The sequence below is a fragment of the Meleagris gallopavo genome, chromosome 7 (assembly GCF_905368555.1).
Source record: "Meleagris gallopavo chromosome 7, MGAL_WU_HG_1.1, whole genome shotgun sequence".
Taxonomy (NCBI): domain Eukaryota; kingdom Metazoa; phylum Chordata; class Aves; order Galliformes; family Phasianidae; genus Meleagris; species Meleagris gallopavo.
Genome location: NC_139410.1, coordinates 31,012,005 through 31,030,938, shown reverse-complemented (window position 1 = coordinate 31,030,938; position 18,934 = coordinate 31,012,005). Strand labels below are relative to the sequence as shown.

At 38.0% G+C, this 18,934-nt stretch overlaps 1 protein-coding gene across 2 annotated transcripts in view; it reads right to left on the bottom strand.

The window, feature by feature from the left end:
• The window catches only part of SPOPL (speckle type BTB/POZ protein like), a 33,956-nt gene that overhangs the window by 11,213 nt on the left and 3,809 nt on the right, over positions 1-18,934 (bottom strand). For both annotated transcript variants that reach the window (XR_014884319.1, XM_085227856.1), the window contains exons 2-5: positions 7,452-7,585; positions 7,164-7,285; positions 6,740-6,891; positions 3,662-3,789 (exon numbers count right to left, since the gene is read on the bottom strand). Coding sequence is in view for 1 of the 2 variants with exons in the window: in XM_085227856.1 (XP_085083982.1) it covers positions 3,662-3,789; positions 6,740-6,891; positions 7,164-7,285; positions 7,452-7,529 (480 nt within the window). In the remaining variant the exon portion in view is untranslated. The remainder of the gene's footprint in view (positions 1-3,661; positions 3,790-6,739; positions 6,892-7,163; positions 7,286-7,451; positions 7,586-18,934) is intronic.

Genomic DNA, 18,934 nt, shown 5'->3' with positions numbered 1-18,934 from the left:
ATTAAAGTCATTATTTGAGATGTGCATGTCAACAGAATATAAAACATAGTAAATAAATAATGAAATGCATACTCACACGTTTTAAGTTTCATACAGAACTAGATAAACTGAAATACATGCAGCTGAAGTGAATGCTACCACTACTCTCCATGCTTAAGTCTCTCACATAAGGAACAGTATGGTATCATTCTTACTTGCCCCTGTCAAATACCTTTGCATACTAACTCCTTTTAATCAGTCCATTGGGAAAATGCTCAGCAGGTTTTATTTCTGTTGTCTGAGAATACACACCTGAGAATAAAACCTTCCTTAAAATAAAACCTTCCTAAAGAAGAAAAGCTATGGGATTTCAATTACTGCAACTCTCAAATGCAGAAAATTAGAATTACATATTAAGAAAATGCTGATATTGTTAAGATTGGTGCTCCGTTTGATTTCTAGAGGCAAAGCAACTGGAATAAATCTGGCATAAAGCAAAAATAGCACAGCTAAGCTTCACAGAAAGTCAGTGTGAACCAACCAGCTCAGAAGAGGATGACGATCCAATTAAGACAGCAATTTGAGGATTTGACTCACTGACTAATTCCCTTTCATCCCATACCCCCCTGTGATTATAAAAACTTTCCTTCTATTCTTCCACCTTTAAAAAAATGGAATAAAAACATTTTTTTCATTTTCACAATAAGACTGTATCTTTAAAACATTCAAAGATCAAAGCTTCAGTTTTCACACAAGGCAATCTCACGAAGTATGCATACACACAAATGGAGTCTCAGCTTCACAAAGCTTATCATTTGTCAATGGAAAGGGTTGGCTCCTCAAGACTTCACCTTAATTTTCTGCTCCAAGTTGTCAGCACAGAAATCTCTTTTCTTGTTAGCTACAGACTATTCCTAGAAAGGTCATCTACATGTTCTTCAGATTTACCCAAGCTGGTCTCCAACATTTCAGAACGTATTTCAGAATGATTTCCAATATATATTTGATGGTTGTACATCACTGTATGAGTTATTCTTTTTAGATGCAACCTGAACAAAATTTTTATCTCCCATAGCTGAATGAATGTATTGTATTGTCTATTGGTCGGAACTTTAAAAGTCATTACTAACTTGCAAATCTGATGTTTCATGTATCACATATCCGGGCAGTATGCTTAGAATCTAAGTGCTTTGGGGTTCGTTGTAAATGAATCACTAAAATCAAGCTATAATCCAATCACTTTAACATCACAGTCATTTTTTTCCCCCCCTCAAACACCTTATGCTAAATATTTCTTTCAGGCGCTTCATAGTGGTGTTTATAAAATAACTCATGACAGTAAAGCTACTTCTTCCCTAAAATGCAGGATGAGGAGATTCTAAAACTAATTGCAAACAACCTATCTTAACAAGAGTAGTATTTTAAGCAGGAGATTCAAATATTCCACGAGGTCCGATGTACTTACGTCATAGAAAGCTATGCAAGATGCAGCTTTTCACACTACACCAGTGGCTGCACAGATTTTTTTAAATTGTATATCCTCGTGTATATGGATATATAAAAATATATGAATTATGACTTGTCCAAGTTCAGTAGGCAAGATGACAACTAACATGGGAAAAGTCATCATTTTCTTGAGTTTGAAGCTGGTGGTCCAACAGTAAGTGTGATAATCTGTGATACTCCAGACTGCTCTCTATGTAAGTCACCTAAGAGCAGCAAAAGCACTCCATAGGAAAACAACTCTGCAGACAAATTGCTGTTCTATCAGCAAGTGAAAATAGTTGCCAGACTTCGGAAGTTTCAGATTCTGTGTAACTAAAAATTTGATCTAGAGGCTCCAAAAGATAGTTATGCAGTTATATTCAGTAGGTTTGGCAGGGGCAGCACTAGATTTTGCAAAGTATTTGACCTAACCCTTCAGTTTTCAGTCCAAAGACATATCCAGTGATCTTGAGAACATTCTGCAGCATCTTGGTACACGCTGCCTGGGAAGACCAAATAATCCTTCTGCAGAACCAGTAGGATAAACAGGAGAAAGCCAGTACAGGTGCTATTCAGTGATCATTACTGAACACCCACCACGATCAGGAAGCTTTACTAAGCAAAAACCTTCTCAGGGAGGTCAGTCAGTCTTCAAACACAGATACAAGTAGGAAGGTGAACACAGAAATAAGTGCTTCAAATTTAAAATGACAGATTTCAGAACTGCATACAGAAACAAGTCCTTCAAAGAATACCTGTTATTTTTAGTAGCATGTGCAAATCTGTTTTTAAGAATCTGCATCTTCAATCTTTTTGCTCGAATTTGAAACAAACCGGAAGATATTCTGAAACCCTCGCTGTGCATAACTCAAAAATGCTGTACTTCTTGCAACACTTACAATCAGGGTAGGTCAAACACTTGAACACTCCTTAGAACTTCTCCATGTTTTGTAAGGAAACAGTTATGTTCAATTATTAGCATCAAGACAAAGTATTTTTGAGAGGAAAAAAATATCAGCATTTGTTCCCACTAAAATTAAAGAGACACAGTTCCAAAAACGAACACTAAGAGCAGCTTATAGCAAACTATTCATAACAAGAAAAACTTCAAGTAAGGAAATACTCCTGAGTATCTCTGCAGAACCATAAAACACTTGTTACCTCTGCTTTTATCGCCAGAATAATTGTATTCATAACAAATTTATCATGCAGCTAATTTAACTTGTCTATGTGAAAATAAGATGCGCTATATTTGCAATATCTAGTCTCAGGGGCCACATTTCAATTATTCTTCCTACACAGCATAATGACATATAATTAAATTGTAATCTTGCCAAGACAATTTTACACATTTCCTGTAAATACACAGATCAAAGCAAACTTATTAGCAGTTAAAGCATCTATCATCCTCCTAAGCCACTAATCACTTCATGGCAGCAGAGATAGCCAGTCAACATGCATTTAACATACACAGTTCTTATACTGCAACTTTCTCTAGTTTCCATTTTTAACATGTAGTAAGCATTTTACTCAATTTTAATATGACATCTTAGGTTACAAACAAAACCAATACTATAAAAGCATCTCATAACATTCCAGGAAGTTTATACTGCAGTTTTCCATATTCATTCTCAGTATTAAGAAATATCCTAGAAAACTTGCATTTGGTTAGAAAAAAAAAATACAACAGCTGCTGTAAAAATCAAGGGTTTAATTTACTTGAAAAAACTGTTCACTGATTAAAGCCACAAATAATAATATTGCAGTGTAGATTCCAGCCAGCAGTTGTGCTTTTATATTTTTTTAAATGCAAGCCAGCACACAGATATTTCCTTTTGCCTATCCAGTGATGAACAATTCTTTAATTCCAAAACACCACTTCTTTATTTAAAGAAGACCTTAATAAAATAATACTCCTACAGACATCACACATCAGCCACCTTTCATAGATAACTGTACAGCAAATTTCAGTGTATCCTTGCTGATTCGTGGAGTTTACAAGAATCATTTCAGAATTGTTCTGCATTTCGATGTATGTGTACCAAAAAAAACAAATTACAATGTAGACAATGCAAGTAAAAGCATCTCTTGCCATATCTATCATTTACAGAAGGCAACTATCATAGTACTCTTTAAATGAACATAAAGCAGAAACTTTGGATTTTTTAAAGAGAACAAAAGCTTAAAGTACACCCACCTCACAAAATAACGTAAGCTTGTCATCCGGTAAAAGCCCATTAGCTTCATCTAGTAAAAAATCTCTTCGGATAAACTTCTTAAAACCCCAATCCTTGCCTTGCACAAACCGATACGCTCTTTGGCTTTCTGATAAAAAGACAGTTATGAACAGATCAAGCAAGTCAAATACAAATATTACCAGACATTAACATCTGAAAAGTCTGTACTATCTGCAATTCAAACCACAGCACCTCTTCAGATTTATCTTAGGCACCAACCAGCAAGAGACTTTTCCAATTAAAGTGTAAGAGTGCCGATGCGTCCAAACAGAAACTGCTCATCGGGAAGTACCATGACAATGAATTTGTCATCACAAATGCATGCTGACAACACTTCTGCAGTTGTCATAACAATCTATTTCAGCTTCTTCCTCAAACAGAAAATCTTGTTTCCCAAGTTCAAATTACTTTGGAATAGAGTAAAAGAGCAGAAAAAAAGCAAAACAGAAATGAAAGCTTTCAGCTAACTATTTCTCTGGTTGTAAAAACATATGTTGACAAGTGTTTTTTTTTTTTTTAAGCCACATACTATGACTATTTTTATTTTTTAAATTTAACAATTTGCTGTGACCACAAAACCTTTTATTTTCCCTGTACTAATGGTCAGAGCCCACAAAAGGGTTCTCATGGTCATATTAGTGCAAATACATGCACTGAGTAAGGTTAGTCACTCTACATGGCACGCCTGCTATAAGATGGTCATTTGTTCCACAAAATGGACCACAGGAAAGTACACTGTATACTTTTATTTGAAAATAAAACATGGGAAGTTATATTTAGAAAGAGAGCAGAAAAAAAAGAGAGCAAGAATATTTCTGAAGTTATAGTAGAAACTTAAAAAAACACCACACACACTCTCATATGAGGGGCTTTTCTTTAATTCCAAAAAAGCTGGGTGAGAAATTGTATCAACATCCACCTGCTATATGAACGCATGTAAAACACAGAAGCAAAGGCAAATGCACTTACTGAAGTGCAGTGTGGGGCCTCGAGATGAGGGGACCAAAGTAGAAGAGTGTTCATGTTTTTAAATCTGTACGCCAAGAAAAAAAAATTGTCTGCCGTTGTAAAAACACAGTTTAGGTTTTTGGCATCTGTCAGCATTTTTTACATTTTTTTTAAACCAACTTTCCAAGGTCTCACAAAGTCCATGAAACTGAATAAAAAAAATAAAATAAAATTTATTCAAAAGAAAAAAAAAAGAAAGGTTCTCTAGATTGAGTCCAAAGCTTTGTTCTGCAGACTTAGATGCTACTGTTACCAGCAAGAACCAGTATTAGCCCTCTGAAATTACAAGATCAGTAGCCATTTAAACATACAAAACTGTAGAATTAAAACAGCATAGAGTGTTTTCTTTCTAATGAAGTCAAAATGTTAGTTTTACCTATCTTACACAAGCATTGCTTGAAGCAGCAGTCTGTGCATGAATTATCTATTAACAAAGAATGTCTACAGTTGGGCATCATTACATGTTACATATAAAAATAGAGCATCTCCATGAGCAGATGGTAAATGGCTGGAAAGTCTAAGAACTAAGATTTCTGTTGGTAATTTCCCAAGATGAAAATATGTTTAATTTCTACAGTGTCAAATACAGGACTGCTATTATAGCAGAAACCGAAGACATCTATTCATTGTATTTTTCTTGTATCTTGTGAATTTTAGCATTTAGAATACCAGTAAGCAAATGCTCTTCAGATTCCTCCATCCTACACTGGACAGCCCTCACACCTTTACTGAGAAAAGAGCACAACTGGGTGCCTTTCTCAAGTGTTTGCACAGTCATGCACAACAGCGTGGGGAAGAAAAAGGAGAAATTAGAGGCCTGTGTACAGTTGCAGGGCTAAGAACTCATTGGCCTCATGGAGATGAGTCTTGCAAGGACTGATGCAGTAAAATCTATCAGTGGATGAATATGGAGCAAAATATGTACATCTATTTCTCTTCCAAGGAGTCAAATCATTTAATGCATTTAGATTTGCACTCAGCCTTGTGAATTTACATTCAAGATTACAAGTGGGTCTAGTCACATTAGGAGAAAGTAGCACAGGAATTGCCATTTTCAACCAAAACTTTAAGACCCAATATGTAAAGAAATAAAGGCAATTTAGAGATTGAAAATTATAGAGCTACACAAAAACAGTAACTAAAAAACCCAAATCAAAGCAAACCCTCCTGAAGACTTTGGAGGTAAGTACTGAAGAATGACAGATGTTCAAACAAAGAAAGAAAGAAAAAAAAAAGCCCTGCAGTACAAGAAGAGAAAGAAAACTTGCACTAAATTGTTGACCTAAATCAGATTTGATTATCTTTTTCATATCCCACATCTGGCTGAAATGTACCCTTCAGAAGTCATACTATCATTTATGATTTTTCTTACCATACACTAAAATATTTTATTTAAATGCTCAGTCTAAAATGTCCATAGCCTGCTAAGCTATCAGGGGCGTTTAGTGTTAAGAAAAGTCCAACTTTCAGAAACATTTCTATAAGAATTCCAGCTTTACCAAAAAGCATTTCCAGTAAAGGTTGTGCTTTTAAGACAGAAAACAAGAAGGCAATTAAATCAACTCATCAATTATTACGAAGTCTTTGAGTTCCTTGGGTATGTGATTCATGTTTTTAAAATAATTAGTGTAAATGAGATGAAATAGACAAGAACACTCTAAAGGAGCATCTAAAGAACGTTTATCCTAATATAATAAAGCACTCTAACTTTTACTGTAGTTAGAAAAAAGCAAAAACAACTCTACTAACAGGAACCAAGAATAAACTGCTAGAAAAATTAGTCTACAAGAATCTAGAGTGATAGAAGTTAGTAGCCCATTGCAATTTATACTGCTCAGCGAATAGAACTAAGAACTGAGAGTGAATAGAACTGTGCGAAACAAGATTTTTAATTCAGTTTCTAAAAGGATCTTAAGATGTTTTCAAGTTTTCTCAGGGTTAAACTCTGTTCAAGAGAGAAAAGATTACTAAGCAAGCCTTCTGTGGAATGGTCTTATAAATCTGCAAGCACCACAGTGAGATTCTCTTACCCATTGCTTTAGTTTCTTCCCTTTTCGCATTCAGCAGTGAAAACTTGAATTTTGCTCTGACTTCACTTTTTGGACAACTGACTAAAAGCAAGTATAATGACAAGTAGTCTTTGCTTTCATCATCTAATCCCTTTGGATTCACTCTCAGGCACCTAAAGGAAAGGAAAAAATGTGCCTTTTAAAATCATACACAGAATAATTTCAAATAGATATGCATTTTTTTTTTTTTCTTTAAGAGAGAATGCCATACCCCATTAAAACAAGTGTTTCCCTAGTGACTGTTGAAACTATGAAACCAGAAGCAAACTGTACCTGCAACTAAACATCACAAAGTTTTGATACTTATTTGCAACTTGAATTTTCAACTTTTGCTAGTGAAAACAAAACAAAACCAAAAAAGCAGCTGCCAGAATGAAAATCTTACCATTTCATTTTGTCATTTGGCCCTGATGAAAATGTAGAACTCTTTAAAACTTCACCCATCTCTTCTCGGCAGAAACTGAAGTTATTAATGGTCCACATGTAGGAAAATTTTACTACTTTGACCTGAAAAAAAGACATAGAAAATTTCAGTAAAATGTAGTTCGCATACCAACCATTAGCTGGGAAAATATTAGACTGTCAGCACAATTCAGTGTTTTTAGGGTTTTTTTTTTTTGGTTAATGGTAATTATGAATAGAAAATGAAGCTGCAGGAATTCATGCAAATTACCTGTGTGTAACACCAGCTTTCAGCCACAGGTCCACTGGACATCTCCCCAGGAGGAGGTGGGGTAGGAACCCTTGACATTGCCACTTACTGCAGATTGTAGTATCTAAACAGCAATCCAAACTTCAGTAACTCTTCTAAAAAAAAAAAAAATACGTAATGAATATAGATTTGGTTGCTTTCTGTAAGTATGAGGAAAATATTACGTTTTGATCCTTAGTGGATGGTCTCTTTCATGTCCTCCAGGTCCTTCTTCTACTCTAAGAATTACTCTCGTATATTAAAGCCTGCTGGCACGGGAATCACTCCAAATAATGCACATATAAAGCCTTCAAGGAAAAACACAATTCTCAGTTTTCATCAGATGAGGAAGCAGATGCTATAATCAGCTCTCTTAACAGAACTCAGTGAACAAAGGAAATAAATCACCAACTAAGTCTCCAGAAAGATAGAGATCACCAAGACGTTCAAGTGTAATCAAAAACACAACTCAGCAGGCCTCCCATAAGCAGCAGAACTTTTCTGTCAAAATAAAACTTACTTATGGCAGCCCTCAGTATTTAATTACAGCTTTCCACAAATGTTAACAGATGACAATCAGCCACTGTACATAAAAGATCATGGAATTTGCTTGGTCCTTCTTTTCTGGTTTCCTTTTAAGTAGGAGTCACAAGTATTGCATAAGCTGCATTTACACAGATTTTGTTTACACGTTCACAATTCATTTTGATATTTTAGACAGAGCCATCCAGAAAAAAATTCCTTGAAAGGATACATGTGAACATCCCTCTTTCATAAAGCAAGCATTTTGGTGCTTATATGACCATTATTTTTGGAAGTACATCCTACTCAGTGATAACAACCAACGCTATTACCCAAATAGCTGATGGAACTTACATAGAATTATAGCCTAAATTTTTTTTAGAGTTTACTTCAGGTTCACTCAACCCACCTGCTCTTCAATTCTCCAAAGTTAAAGAGTAAGGAATAAGAATAAATACAGACTATTCCTTGTGGTCAGATACACAGGACCAAGCCAGTTCTAGTATCTCCCTAATTCTTTCAGTACTTTAGGACAGGCAGCACCTAGAAATCCATGATCTTGGAAGAGGCTTTGAAGGGTTCCCTTTGTGAAAAAAAGCTTCAAAAATGGCTGTATCATAGCCTCTCCATCAAGTGCCCCGTAACCTCAGGCCAGCTACCAGTAGTTACCTGTTCCCTCCTGCCTCAGCCAAATCAGCCTGACAAACTGAGAGCTGACATCTGAGATTTTACAATGACAGCTGGACTATATGATCTCAGAGGTCTTTTCCAATCCTAATGATTCTACAATCTACAATCATGGATGTCCACTCTTTTGGCTTCCTGGGCCACACTGAGTGAAGAGAAATTGTCTTGGGCTGCATATAAAACATACAATATAGTTAGTGTACACAAGTAATTTGACTTTTTTATATAATTAAAATACTAAAAAAGGGCAACAGAAATATAAAACTAGTGGGTTGGACACATATAGTCTAAGTAAAGGTGGTTAACTTCGTCACTCCATCGCTTCCAGGTCAGTCTGTCACTGCACCTGGTTCTCCATTGGGCATTTGTGCTTGAGACTGCTCCAACCTGCTGTGTGGCTTTTGTTATTCACTACAGTTTCTGACAGAAGCCATGACTAAGTACCTTTGTCAAGTCATTCACAAACTTCGGCTCTTCATAAAGTTTCTAATTACTGCTTTAGCGGCAGACAACCGACTTCCCTGAGCTCCTGACATGCCTTTGCAGAAGAAAGAACAAGAACTCAGGATTTGGAGGCAGTGGTAGGGATCTTTATCAGAACTACGAGCTGAAAGCAATGATCCATAGAAATGCTATCCTGCCACACAGAGACATGAGGAGAGGGAAGGATTTCCTCTCACCAGGTGCAGGTGCCCCATTGGCCACATGTTCCTCACCCACTGATAGTGGCACAGGACCAAGAGAGGACCTTGCAAGGACAGACTGAAGGCAAGAAGAAAGATGCACCTACACGCTTAGCTTTTGTTCTACGTATTATACTTTGGGGAAAAGACTAACTACTACCTTGAAGAAAGTGTTTATGAATCATTGATCAGCCACTGTCATCAGCCCAGACAAAGAGGTTTCCAAGCCCAATCCCCCCTCACAGCCTATTAGATCAAATGGCTGGGGACAGAGCTGTAGTTCACAGAACCTGTCAGCGAATCACGAGGTGGAATTAAATCAATAAAGTGCAGGAAGACAGGCTTGTTATCCGCAGGATGAAACCACTTACTCAAAGGTAACACAATTTCACACTGGAATCTGCATTTACTCCTGTGCACATCATTCTGAACAAGCATCAGAGGTGACAGGACACGGCCACGTAACACCCTCCAAAAGTTTTCAGGCAATGTTATAGCTGTCTGGATAAGGCTTAACAAATCAGTTCCATTTTGCTAGCAAGACTTCTCCAACCACCAGAAGAGGCACGCATGATTACATTCACTTGGAAACACTAAAAAGCCTTAGGGGATGAGGACAAAAATTTGTGGCTTTAAAAAGTGGAAAATAGGTATATTTCTGAAACATGTCAAGGAGCTTACTCTTTTTTTTTTTTTTTTAAATAAACTGATATATCCATACTAGACGCCATGCAGCTGTTACTGACAATTCTTAGAGTCTGAGAGTTTACTCGTCTTACTTCAAAACAAGGTAAGAGATGCTCAAAAGTATGTTACTTAACCTGCACTCTTATATCCTGAACATAACGGGCTTCTTGCTTCTCCTGGCCTCTTAAGGTACTGATGGCAACTGCTAATCATTCTGTCAAATAAACCAGTCTCTCTAGAATTCAGAACTTCACAGAGCTCAGCACTACTTGCAGAGCAGGAGAGGACAAGTGGAGGAAAAAAAAAAAAAAAAATCAAAGTGGTTCCTCAAAGCACATTTTGCAATTGAAGTGCTTGCCTACTCAAAGAAGTACCTGTATTGAACTCCAGGCTAACTGAAGTTGATTACCATTATTATTTCCTCATGGAGTGTAAATAAAATACAGACTATCTCCCATAAAAATTATTTACACTGAATTTCATTAAAAGCTGTATTGGCTGTTCAAACTTTCTTCCTGTAACTTTTAAGACACCTTCAAAGACACCTTATATGTAAAATGTTAAATTTCAAGCATACTGTCATGCTTCCCTTACCAAAGTTATATTCAAAAACTCAATATTTATGAAAATTATTCTACATAAATTAACTCTTCAACTTCTGAACTACAGAACTCCACATTCAGTCTCACATCTCATGTTGGAACCAACAGTTTTTATACTTGAAAAGTGACAACATATTAAGAAAGCACTGCAAGAATATCAACAGGAATTCTCTAATCCTTCAATAATAAGTCCACAAAACACTTTAAAGCTTAATTGAAGAACTGTCTTTAGCATTAACAGGATCTTGAGCCAGCTCTCACGTGTAACAGTGGAAGCTCAGTGGAACTACTACTATACCCTTGTATTTGTTTCATCAGAGTAGTTGTAGTATTAACATGTGCTTGTGTGCACCTGTTATGTAAGTAGTGACCATAGCAATGTTTTTATCTTTCTATTTCAATAAAGTGTTAGCCAACAAATTACTGATAGAGCTGGACAGACAAACTGCTTTCCACAAGCCATCCAATGGACTCTAGAAGCACACGCCTGCCTGCCAGAACCTAACCACAGATCAGTCCACCAAGCAAATCAATGACCCCATCCCACCCTGTAAAAAGCAAGGGAAAAAGCACACCACAAACTGGAAGGGCAGTCCTTCCCTGCTGTCCCTTCTGGCAAAGGGTTCAGCCTGCAGGATCAAAGCACTTCCCTTCCCTGCTGCATTTTGGCACATCACAGGACATCAGCACTCACTGCATGATAAGAGTGGAGCAAGAGCTGGTCAGGCACAGCATGGGCTTCTTCTCAAGTTCTGACAAGTGACTGAAGAACAATGCAACGTTTAACAGGAAAGTCACGGTGCACTCCCAAACCATCATGGGACAGAGTTTCCACAGTGCCCCAGAAATAGGCCAAGGAGCCTGCTCTGCCAGAAACAAACATCTCTAGCCAAACTACATCAAGCATTTAATAGCTAACAGAAACTAGAGTTACTTACTGTCTCACAGTGACTGAGGTTAGGATCATTTAGCAATGACTAAGGAAAGCCTAATGAGTATGCCAAGCAAATCCCACACGCATGTCTTGTGTATTTCATCTGAATGGCCAGTCTTTCCTGAAGGGGCTGAACATCTCAAGGAAAAAAAAAAAAGCTGTGATGAAAGTTCCCCACCCTCCAACTTTTGGAAATACTGATATTTCATCACTGACTGAAGTTTAAACAAAAGCCTACTTTCTGAAGGCTAATTGCTGAACAACTCAGTGTTCCTCCAAGTTTTTATTCCGAGTAAACAGGTAGTTCAGAAGCCACATATAATTTGTGTACTCCCACAGCCAAAACTTTGTGGGTTTTGGGTTGGTTTTTTTGTTTTTTGTTTTGTTGTTTTTTTGTTTTTTAAATCTAGGGTGGCAAGTCTTCCAATCAATAAAATCATCTTCCAGAAACCCATCCAAAAATAATAGAACCATAGAATGGTTTGGGTTGGAAGGGACCTTTAAGACCATCTAGTTCCAACCTCCTGCCCAACCTATAGGCAGGGACACCTCCCTCTAGACCAGGTTGCTCACAGCCCCATCCAGCCTGGCCCTGAGTGCTTCCAGGGAGGGGGCATCCACAGCCTCACTGGGCAACCAGTTCCAGTGTCTCACCACCTTCACAGTGAAGAATTTCTTCCTAATATGTAGTCTAAATAAACACACACTAGCTACAGAGATACCACTTTCAGTTTAATTTGAGGAAATATCACCAGTGAATCAGTTTGTTTATTTTTCATGAGACACTTTTTAAAATTGAAGGGAAATTAAAGAGAACATACCAAATTATATTAAGATTCACTCTGTTCTTGGGTAAGAGAAAATACAAAAATGGACTCAAAGGTAGAAGTAACAGAAATGAACCAGTGCAAAACAGTCAAATCTGAAAGGAAACACATTTTAAGGCCCCAGAATAGGTACCTTTTGAATTTCCCATCTTATTCCCTGATCTGATGCTCTACTGGATTCACAATTCCATGTAGCATCAACTTAAAAGACAGAGCCATGCTCCTCCCAGCTCAGTGCAGAAGTACTGACTGGTGTAAGAACCCTGACCAGCTGGGTCAGGCTTATCTCAAGGAGTCATGGAACTCCTGAGCAGATTAAATCCACAAGAAACATCTTCTCCAAATCTTAGAGACTTAAAAATATCATTCAGTTGAAGAGAGAACTTGTGGTTTTTTTTTTTTTCCTATGTAAGAGTTGTTCTTTTAAGCTGATTAGGAAAACTCGTAAGATATTAGCAGTAGAAAAAAAATGTGGTAAAAGACAGAATTGTTCTTAATTGGCAGGATTTGCAGTTCCTCATGATTGAGCATTATAAAAGAATTGCTACACATTTCCTATATAGCTAACTGTATTTTATAACCGAATTTTCTGCCGGATGATACAAAGCACAATAACAGACATTTGAAGGATCTGTTTAGCTTAGGCAGTTTTCCAATTTATTCAGTGTCATCATTTGCACCTCTGAAAATAGACTCGGGATATACCTAGAAGATTATTTAAATGTAGTGTTTAATATTTATTGAATTTAATCTCTATCATTGCTGCATTTGAGTGCATGGAGTTACTGATACTTAACTGTGGGTTTACACACACACACACATACGTGTATGTAGGTATTTATATATTCCCACCTCCTTCACACTGAAGCTGTTGACTGAGCATATACTACATCTTAATGTTGTTTGTAGCACTTCCAACACAAAAGTTTTTCTTTTCAGGGCAAGCAGAAAGGAACATCAGCTGGGTTACACACGGAGAAAATCTATGGAGACTTACTGAAGATGTGCAAGGCCTGTAATAGTTAAAAGGAAGAGGGTTTATAGAAAACACAAGACTAAAAATGCTTACTTAAGCATGTATTTACTTGGAAACCACACAAGCCTTAACCATCTTTGGGGCATAAATCACAAGCTCTAGCTGCTTCAGCACAAGGTCTCACCATCATCAACCTCCAGTACCCACACCGTGAGCTGAACAGTAACTCCAGAAAGAAAAACCAATGCCCTGGCCTGTCTTGTGACAGCTGAGAAACTACATATGCATCCCCCTCCACCCTATGCCAGGGACACTGAACTCCAGCAAAGAGGACAGACAGCTGGGGTCAGAAACATCTTAAAATAGCTGCAGCTGAGACATCAGTTTAAAAGCACATCCTTGAGGTGGCTACAGCAGAAGTCCCAACAAGGCAAAACTGACCATGTGCAAAACACACAGCTCCTCTAGAGGATGACTTTGCAACTATTAGCGACAGCACTGAAGATGGCAGTTCAAATTTCACAGGATTATACTATTAGTTGTCAAAACTACAGCTGAGTATGTGTCACTTACAGGCTTTTCTCTGAATTTTCTTTTCCTTAAGCTTCTGAAATATACAGATGATCTTCCTTAGCCAAGAGGAAATGCAGTGCCTAGCAGAGTTTGAACTCCATCTAGTTTACATCAGCCAAGCTTATTAACAAAAATCCCTCAGCATTAGCCTCGTGTTACTGTTCTATAATAGAGGAAACCAATGATGTTCTGTATTAGATAACCTAAACTATTCCCTACAGGACTCATCTATACATTTCCCTGGAGAAGAAATGCAAAATTCTTTCTTATAGCATTTCAATTTCATTTTAGTCTAGTTTTATGGCATCCAAAACATTGGCATTTCCACCACTACTCCTCTCGGGAAGCTATTCTATTCTAATAATCTACTGCTGTCATTTTTTTTCCCCCCATGGTATAGAGCCAAAGCGATCTTTCTCCTTCCTTAGTTTCACTCTATTTCTCTTACTTAAATCACTGTCAAGTGGAAGTACACTAAAGGAAGAAATACTGTATTTCCATATAGTTCAGTTACACACAATCAAGAATTTACCAAATTGAAAGCAGTAACCTTGGTTTTCTTCCTTCATAACAAAAGCACCCTTCTTTGGAAGATTTAGTTCATGATGGGGAGGCTGTCTTTTTTCCAGTAAGTAGAGGAGTGTAAAGCATTGTACTCCACACTTTGGATGTGGGAGCTCTCATTTGCTCCAGAGCAACAACAGCATAACGCTCTGCTCACTAACCCTTGCAGATTGTGATTACCTGCAAAATTCACATTGAGAACTAACAAGCTAACAATTGCTTCCAGTAGCCAAGAGCTTATACTAACAAATAGATGGGATTTTTGATCATTTACTTCTCTGCTACCTATCACAGCAGCAAGTGAACAAATCTGCATGCACAGCTGCATCACAGAAATGCTCTAACAGGCACAGCTCATCTCAAGCCTATTCTATACCTCATCCCAAAACAGTCATAAAGAATATTACATTTTGTGGGAAGAGCAACAACTTACATTTATATACTAGGAAACTGAACAAAAACCCCCTACACGTGACTTCCAAACACCAAAAGAAAATTCTGTCAGAGAACAAGACTGCACTTGATGCTAGCTCACCTAAACAGTCTCAAAAGAGAGTTTCAGTGGACTGGGTATCAGAAGTCACCCACAGCAGCTGATTAAGCAGCACCACAATAAAGGCAGGCAGCTCAAGAGTTGAGATGCACATTCACTTGCTCTGGTGAGTATGAAGTAGGAACTTCTGAAGGTACAGCACTGTGAACACATCTGGTGAAAACCATCACTACCAACAGAACCTGAAACAGGCTGAGACAGATGTCAACATGATCACACAATGTTAAAAAAAAAAAAAAACAATCCTAAGAGTTCTTAGGTTTCCAAAGCTCAAATACAAGTACACAATCTTCCCTACTCAGCTGTTTCAGAAACAACCTGGTCTTTGCTGTTTTGCAAAGCAGCATTCACTTTTTTTTTCCCCCCCTCTCACAAGGGCTATTGCTTTAAAAGTTGTTAGAAGTTTTCTAAGGCTTTCAATTTCCATTGAACCATTTGCTGCCTCACAAGAAATGATCACTTAGCAACAACTGCTGTGGCTTTACAACACTGAGCCCCATTGCTTCCCCAGCTGCTCTTATTGCAGCTGTAGGCCGCTTACCTAGGGGTGAGGGAAAGGAAGCAGGGGATGGCCCACATCAGGCAATGCTCACGATGGCCAGAGAACTCTTTCCCCAGAAGGCTAAAACATCATCTGTTCAACTGAAGAAAATCCATGCAAGACATTTGAGGATTAGCACCGGAGCCTAGGACTACATTTAGAGCAATAGGAAAACACGCTGTCTTGCAAAAAGCCCTAGTGACTGAAGTGTGAATACATAAAACCTTACTCACCCTTTGCTAAGCAGGATGTTTGCTCACTTTTTTCACCTCCTCACACCATCCTTTGTTCCCCTACACAGATTGTGTTTTACTGATGGTTAAAAGGAGCAATAAGGCACACAACAAAGGCTGCTACAGAGCCGCTGGGGTGGCAGGGCTTATCCGGGCATGGTGAAGCAGATCTCAGTCTGACAAGAGCAACTGAGCTGACAAAAGGCAGCAAGTTCAATCAGACCAAGCCTTCCTCGCTTATCAAAAACATCTTCAGCTGCCTTTGCAAGACTGATGTGAGAAACATGCTCAACAGAATGCGGCTAACTACCACTGCGGCCAGCTGCAGTGCTGGAGGCATGGCTTCTGGCCAACAGGCTGAAGCCCTGGACACAATGGCCTTTCAATTCCACCTGAAGTCAAATCTTCCCCTTGCTTGACTCTCATCCTCAAACAGCTGAGCTTATGAAGGCCTCCACAAGTCCCAGGAAGTCACTTCACTTCCATCTTCCCAGAGGCTGGAAGCAAAGCTGCCTTCTGCCCATCTGCATCTGAGGTAAACCCACCGAGAGTCACACAGCAGGCCTCCTCCACCACCCAGCAGCTCCACAAAACTGCTTTCACAGAAAAGGAAAACAAACAGGCCATTTACTATCAGGAAATCAAGAAGTCACTAAGATCAAGTGATTGCAAACAGACACAATTTGCCATAAACATTACAAGAGCCTCTGGGATGTTCCAGTATAAATCAAGCCATATGTATATGCCATACCTCTGTTTTCAAGTCAACCGCGTGCACAGTGCTTTTGTTTTTTTAAATTAAAAAAAATAATAATCATTGCACAAACGATATCACATATTTCACATTAATGATTCTTCCCTTTTAACACCAGAAGTTCTTTTCCCCTCATGCACAGAGCTGCCAAAGTCTACGCTGGCAGATACTGCACAGATGAAACACATCAAAACTAGACTACACTCAATCTATTCCTCTGAAACCACATATACCAAACACACTACCAGTCCAAACAGCAGTAAACTCACATCAACTTCAATGCTCAGTACAGAAATATGCTTGCTATACATCAACCTACAACTACCCAAAGAAGCTAACTAGAGATTTCAGATAATTTGGTTTCTCGTCTAACATTTGATTGATACTACTGCAGTTTTGGAAGTCTTTAAATGAGTTTATGCAGACTGCAAACAGAAGTTTCTGATTGCATAGAAAAAGCAGCTAAAATCAGGTACAAATTTAGTTCTATGTGATTAACTGCTGAAACTATCCTCACACACATCAGAGACATGAGCTGCAAGTATTGCATTTTGACCTCTTTTACAAGAACAGTTACTCAGTTTGATACTTAAGTATCAGTGTGGCCAGTAAATAATGTTCACTAAAAGCAATTAAAGAAGTTTAATGTTATATTACTGCATGCCAGAAGTTGAGGCAAACTATATTAAGCACTTGTTTTCTAAATTCATTACCCAACAATTGTAATCAAAACTCTTGAAGATAAAATCAGCACAACTGTTCTGAGAATAAACCTAGTTACCAAAGAATCCATCTGTTTGGTGCCACTTTCTTCAATTTTAAGAGTACTGTTTTGTTGCTGAGGTAATGTCTACAGATTAAGCAATTCAGAGCCTTACTGTGTTAAATGCTGCAGACAGTCAACAAGTCCTTGCTCCAAAGAATTTTAAGAAATCATTAGCTAATACGAATCATTGCACCCATACACTAAGTGCTCAAAATAAGTGACTCGTCTTCAGTTTTCAACTGAAAGCAGTGGGTTTGGGGTTTTTTTTTGTTTGTTTGTTTTTAATCTGAACATTGCAAATGATCACCCTTCAGAGGCCACAGGCAATGCTAATGGAGAAAACAGATCCATCAATTAGGAACTGAGTACGAATAAAGAAAGCCAGGAACAAAACTTCTGGGAAATGTAGTTTTCCAAAGAAAATGTCAACATGGAACAGAGAACCAGAAAGTATGACACCAAAGGAGAAAGTTACAGCAGCTATTCCTCAGGCCAGAAAGAGCTGTTTCTACATGCAATTTCAGCTGTTCAGGAAGCAACAGCTGAGTTTAAGGCAACTAACCTCAAACCCTTTAACACCCAAGCATAATTAATTTTTAAACATTTAATACACAACAAAACAAGGCATTTTAAATAAATCAAGTGCAAGTCATCACTTCCCACCATTCCCTTCATCGCCATTTGTAGCCTTGCATGAAAAGTGACTCGACCAACAGGTATGCGAGCACTTGGGAGCCAGACTTTCTCTTCTTCCTGATTGCTGCTCTAATGCTTATCCCCTCCCAAGTTTCATCCGGAGATCCTCTCCACAGCACAGCACAGGCTGGTACAACAAGATGTTCCCACCCCGTGAACTTTGGAAGTTTCCCAACTGTTGGAGACATTCCCTCCACCAGCAGCACTGCCTTAGCCAAGAGCTACTCTATTGCATTCTCCCTGGAACACGATTACTGTTTCATTCTATAAAGCAGCAAGTTAAATGACATGTCAAATGATAAATTCAAATTTGTATTACTCAAGAAGGAAGGTCGCAATATAGTGCAGAGAGCAAACATGACTCCCATGAAAGCAGGTGGGACTTAACACCAACTGTTCAATACTGAACCCACAAAGTACCACTAATTAAAGGCTAAGCAGTTGTGCATTCTACATAAATCATACAACAAGAGAAATGATCAAACCTGAGCTTCAAATGCAGCTTACTAACTAAGCAAGTTACAGCTTTTCACAGAGATACACTCACAAAAAGTATATAATCACTTCGCTAGTGTTCATAAAACCCCTCAGCTTCATTCCATACATTTAGAAATGAATTGAAGGAAGAGCACATTAGATATTTCTAATGCTAAAAAAAAAAAAAGTGGTTAAAAGTATATACAGGAGCTTCTTTTATAAAGACTCACCACAGAAAACCTCTCCTCTACTCACATAGCATTCACCTTTACACAAAGTCCACTTAAAATCAGTTAAGTCCATCTTTAACATCTGAACAAGCAGCACGGAAAAGATGACAGCTTTTTTCCACTCAAGCAACTGTTAAATTCTCCAACTGTGAAGCAGGAC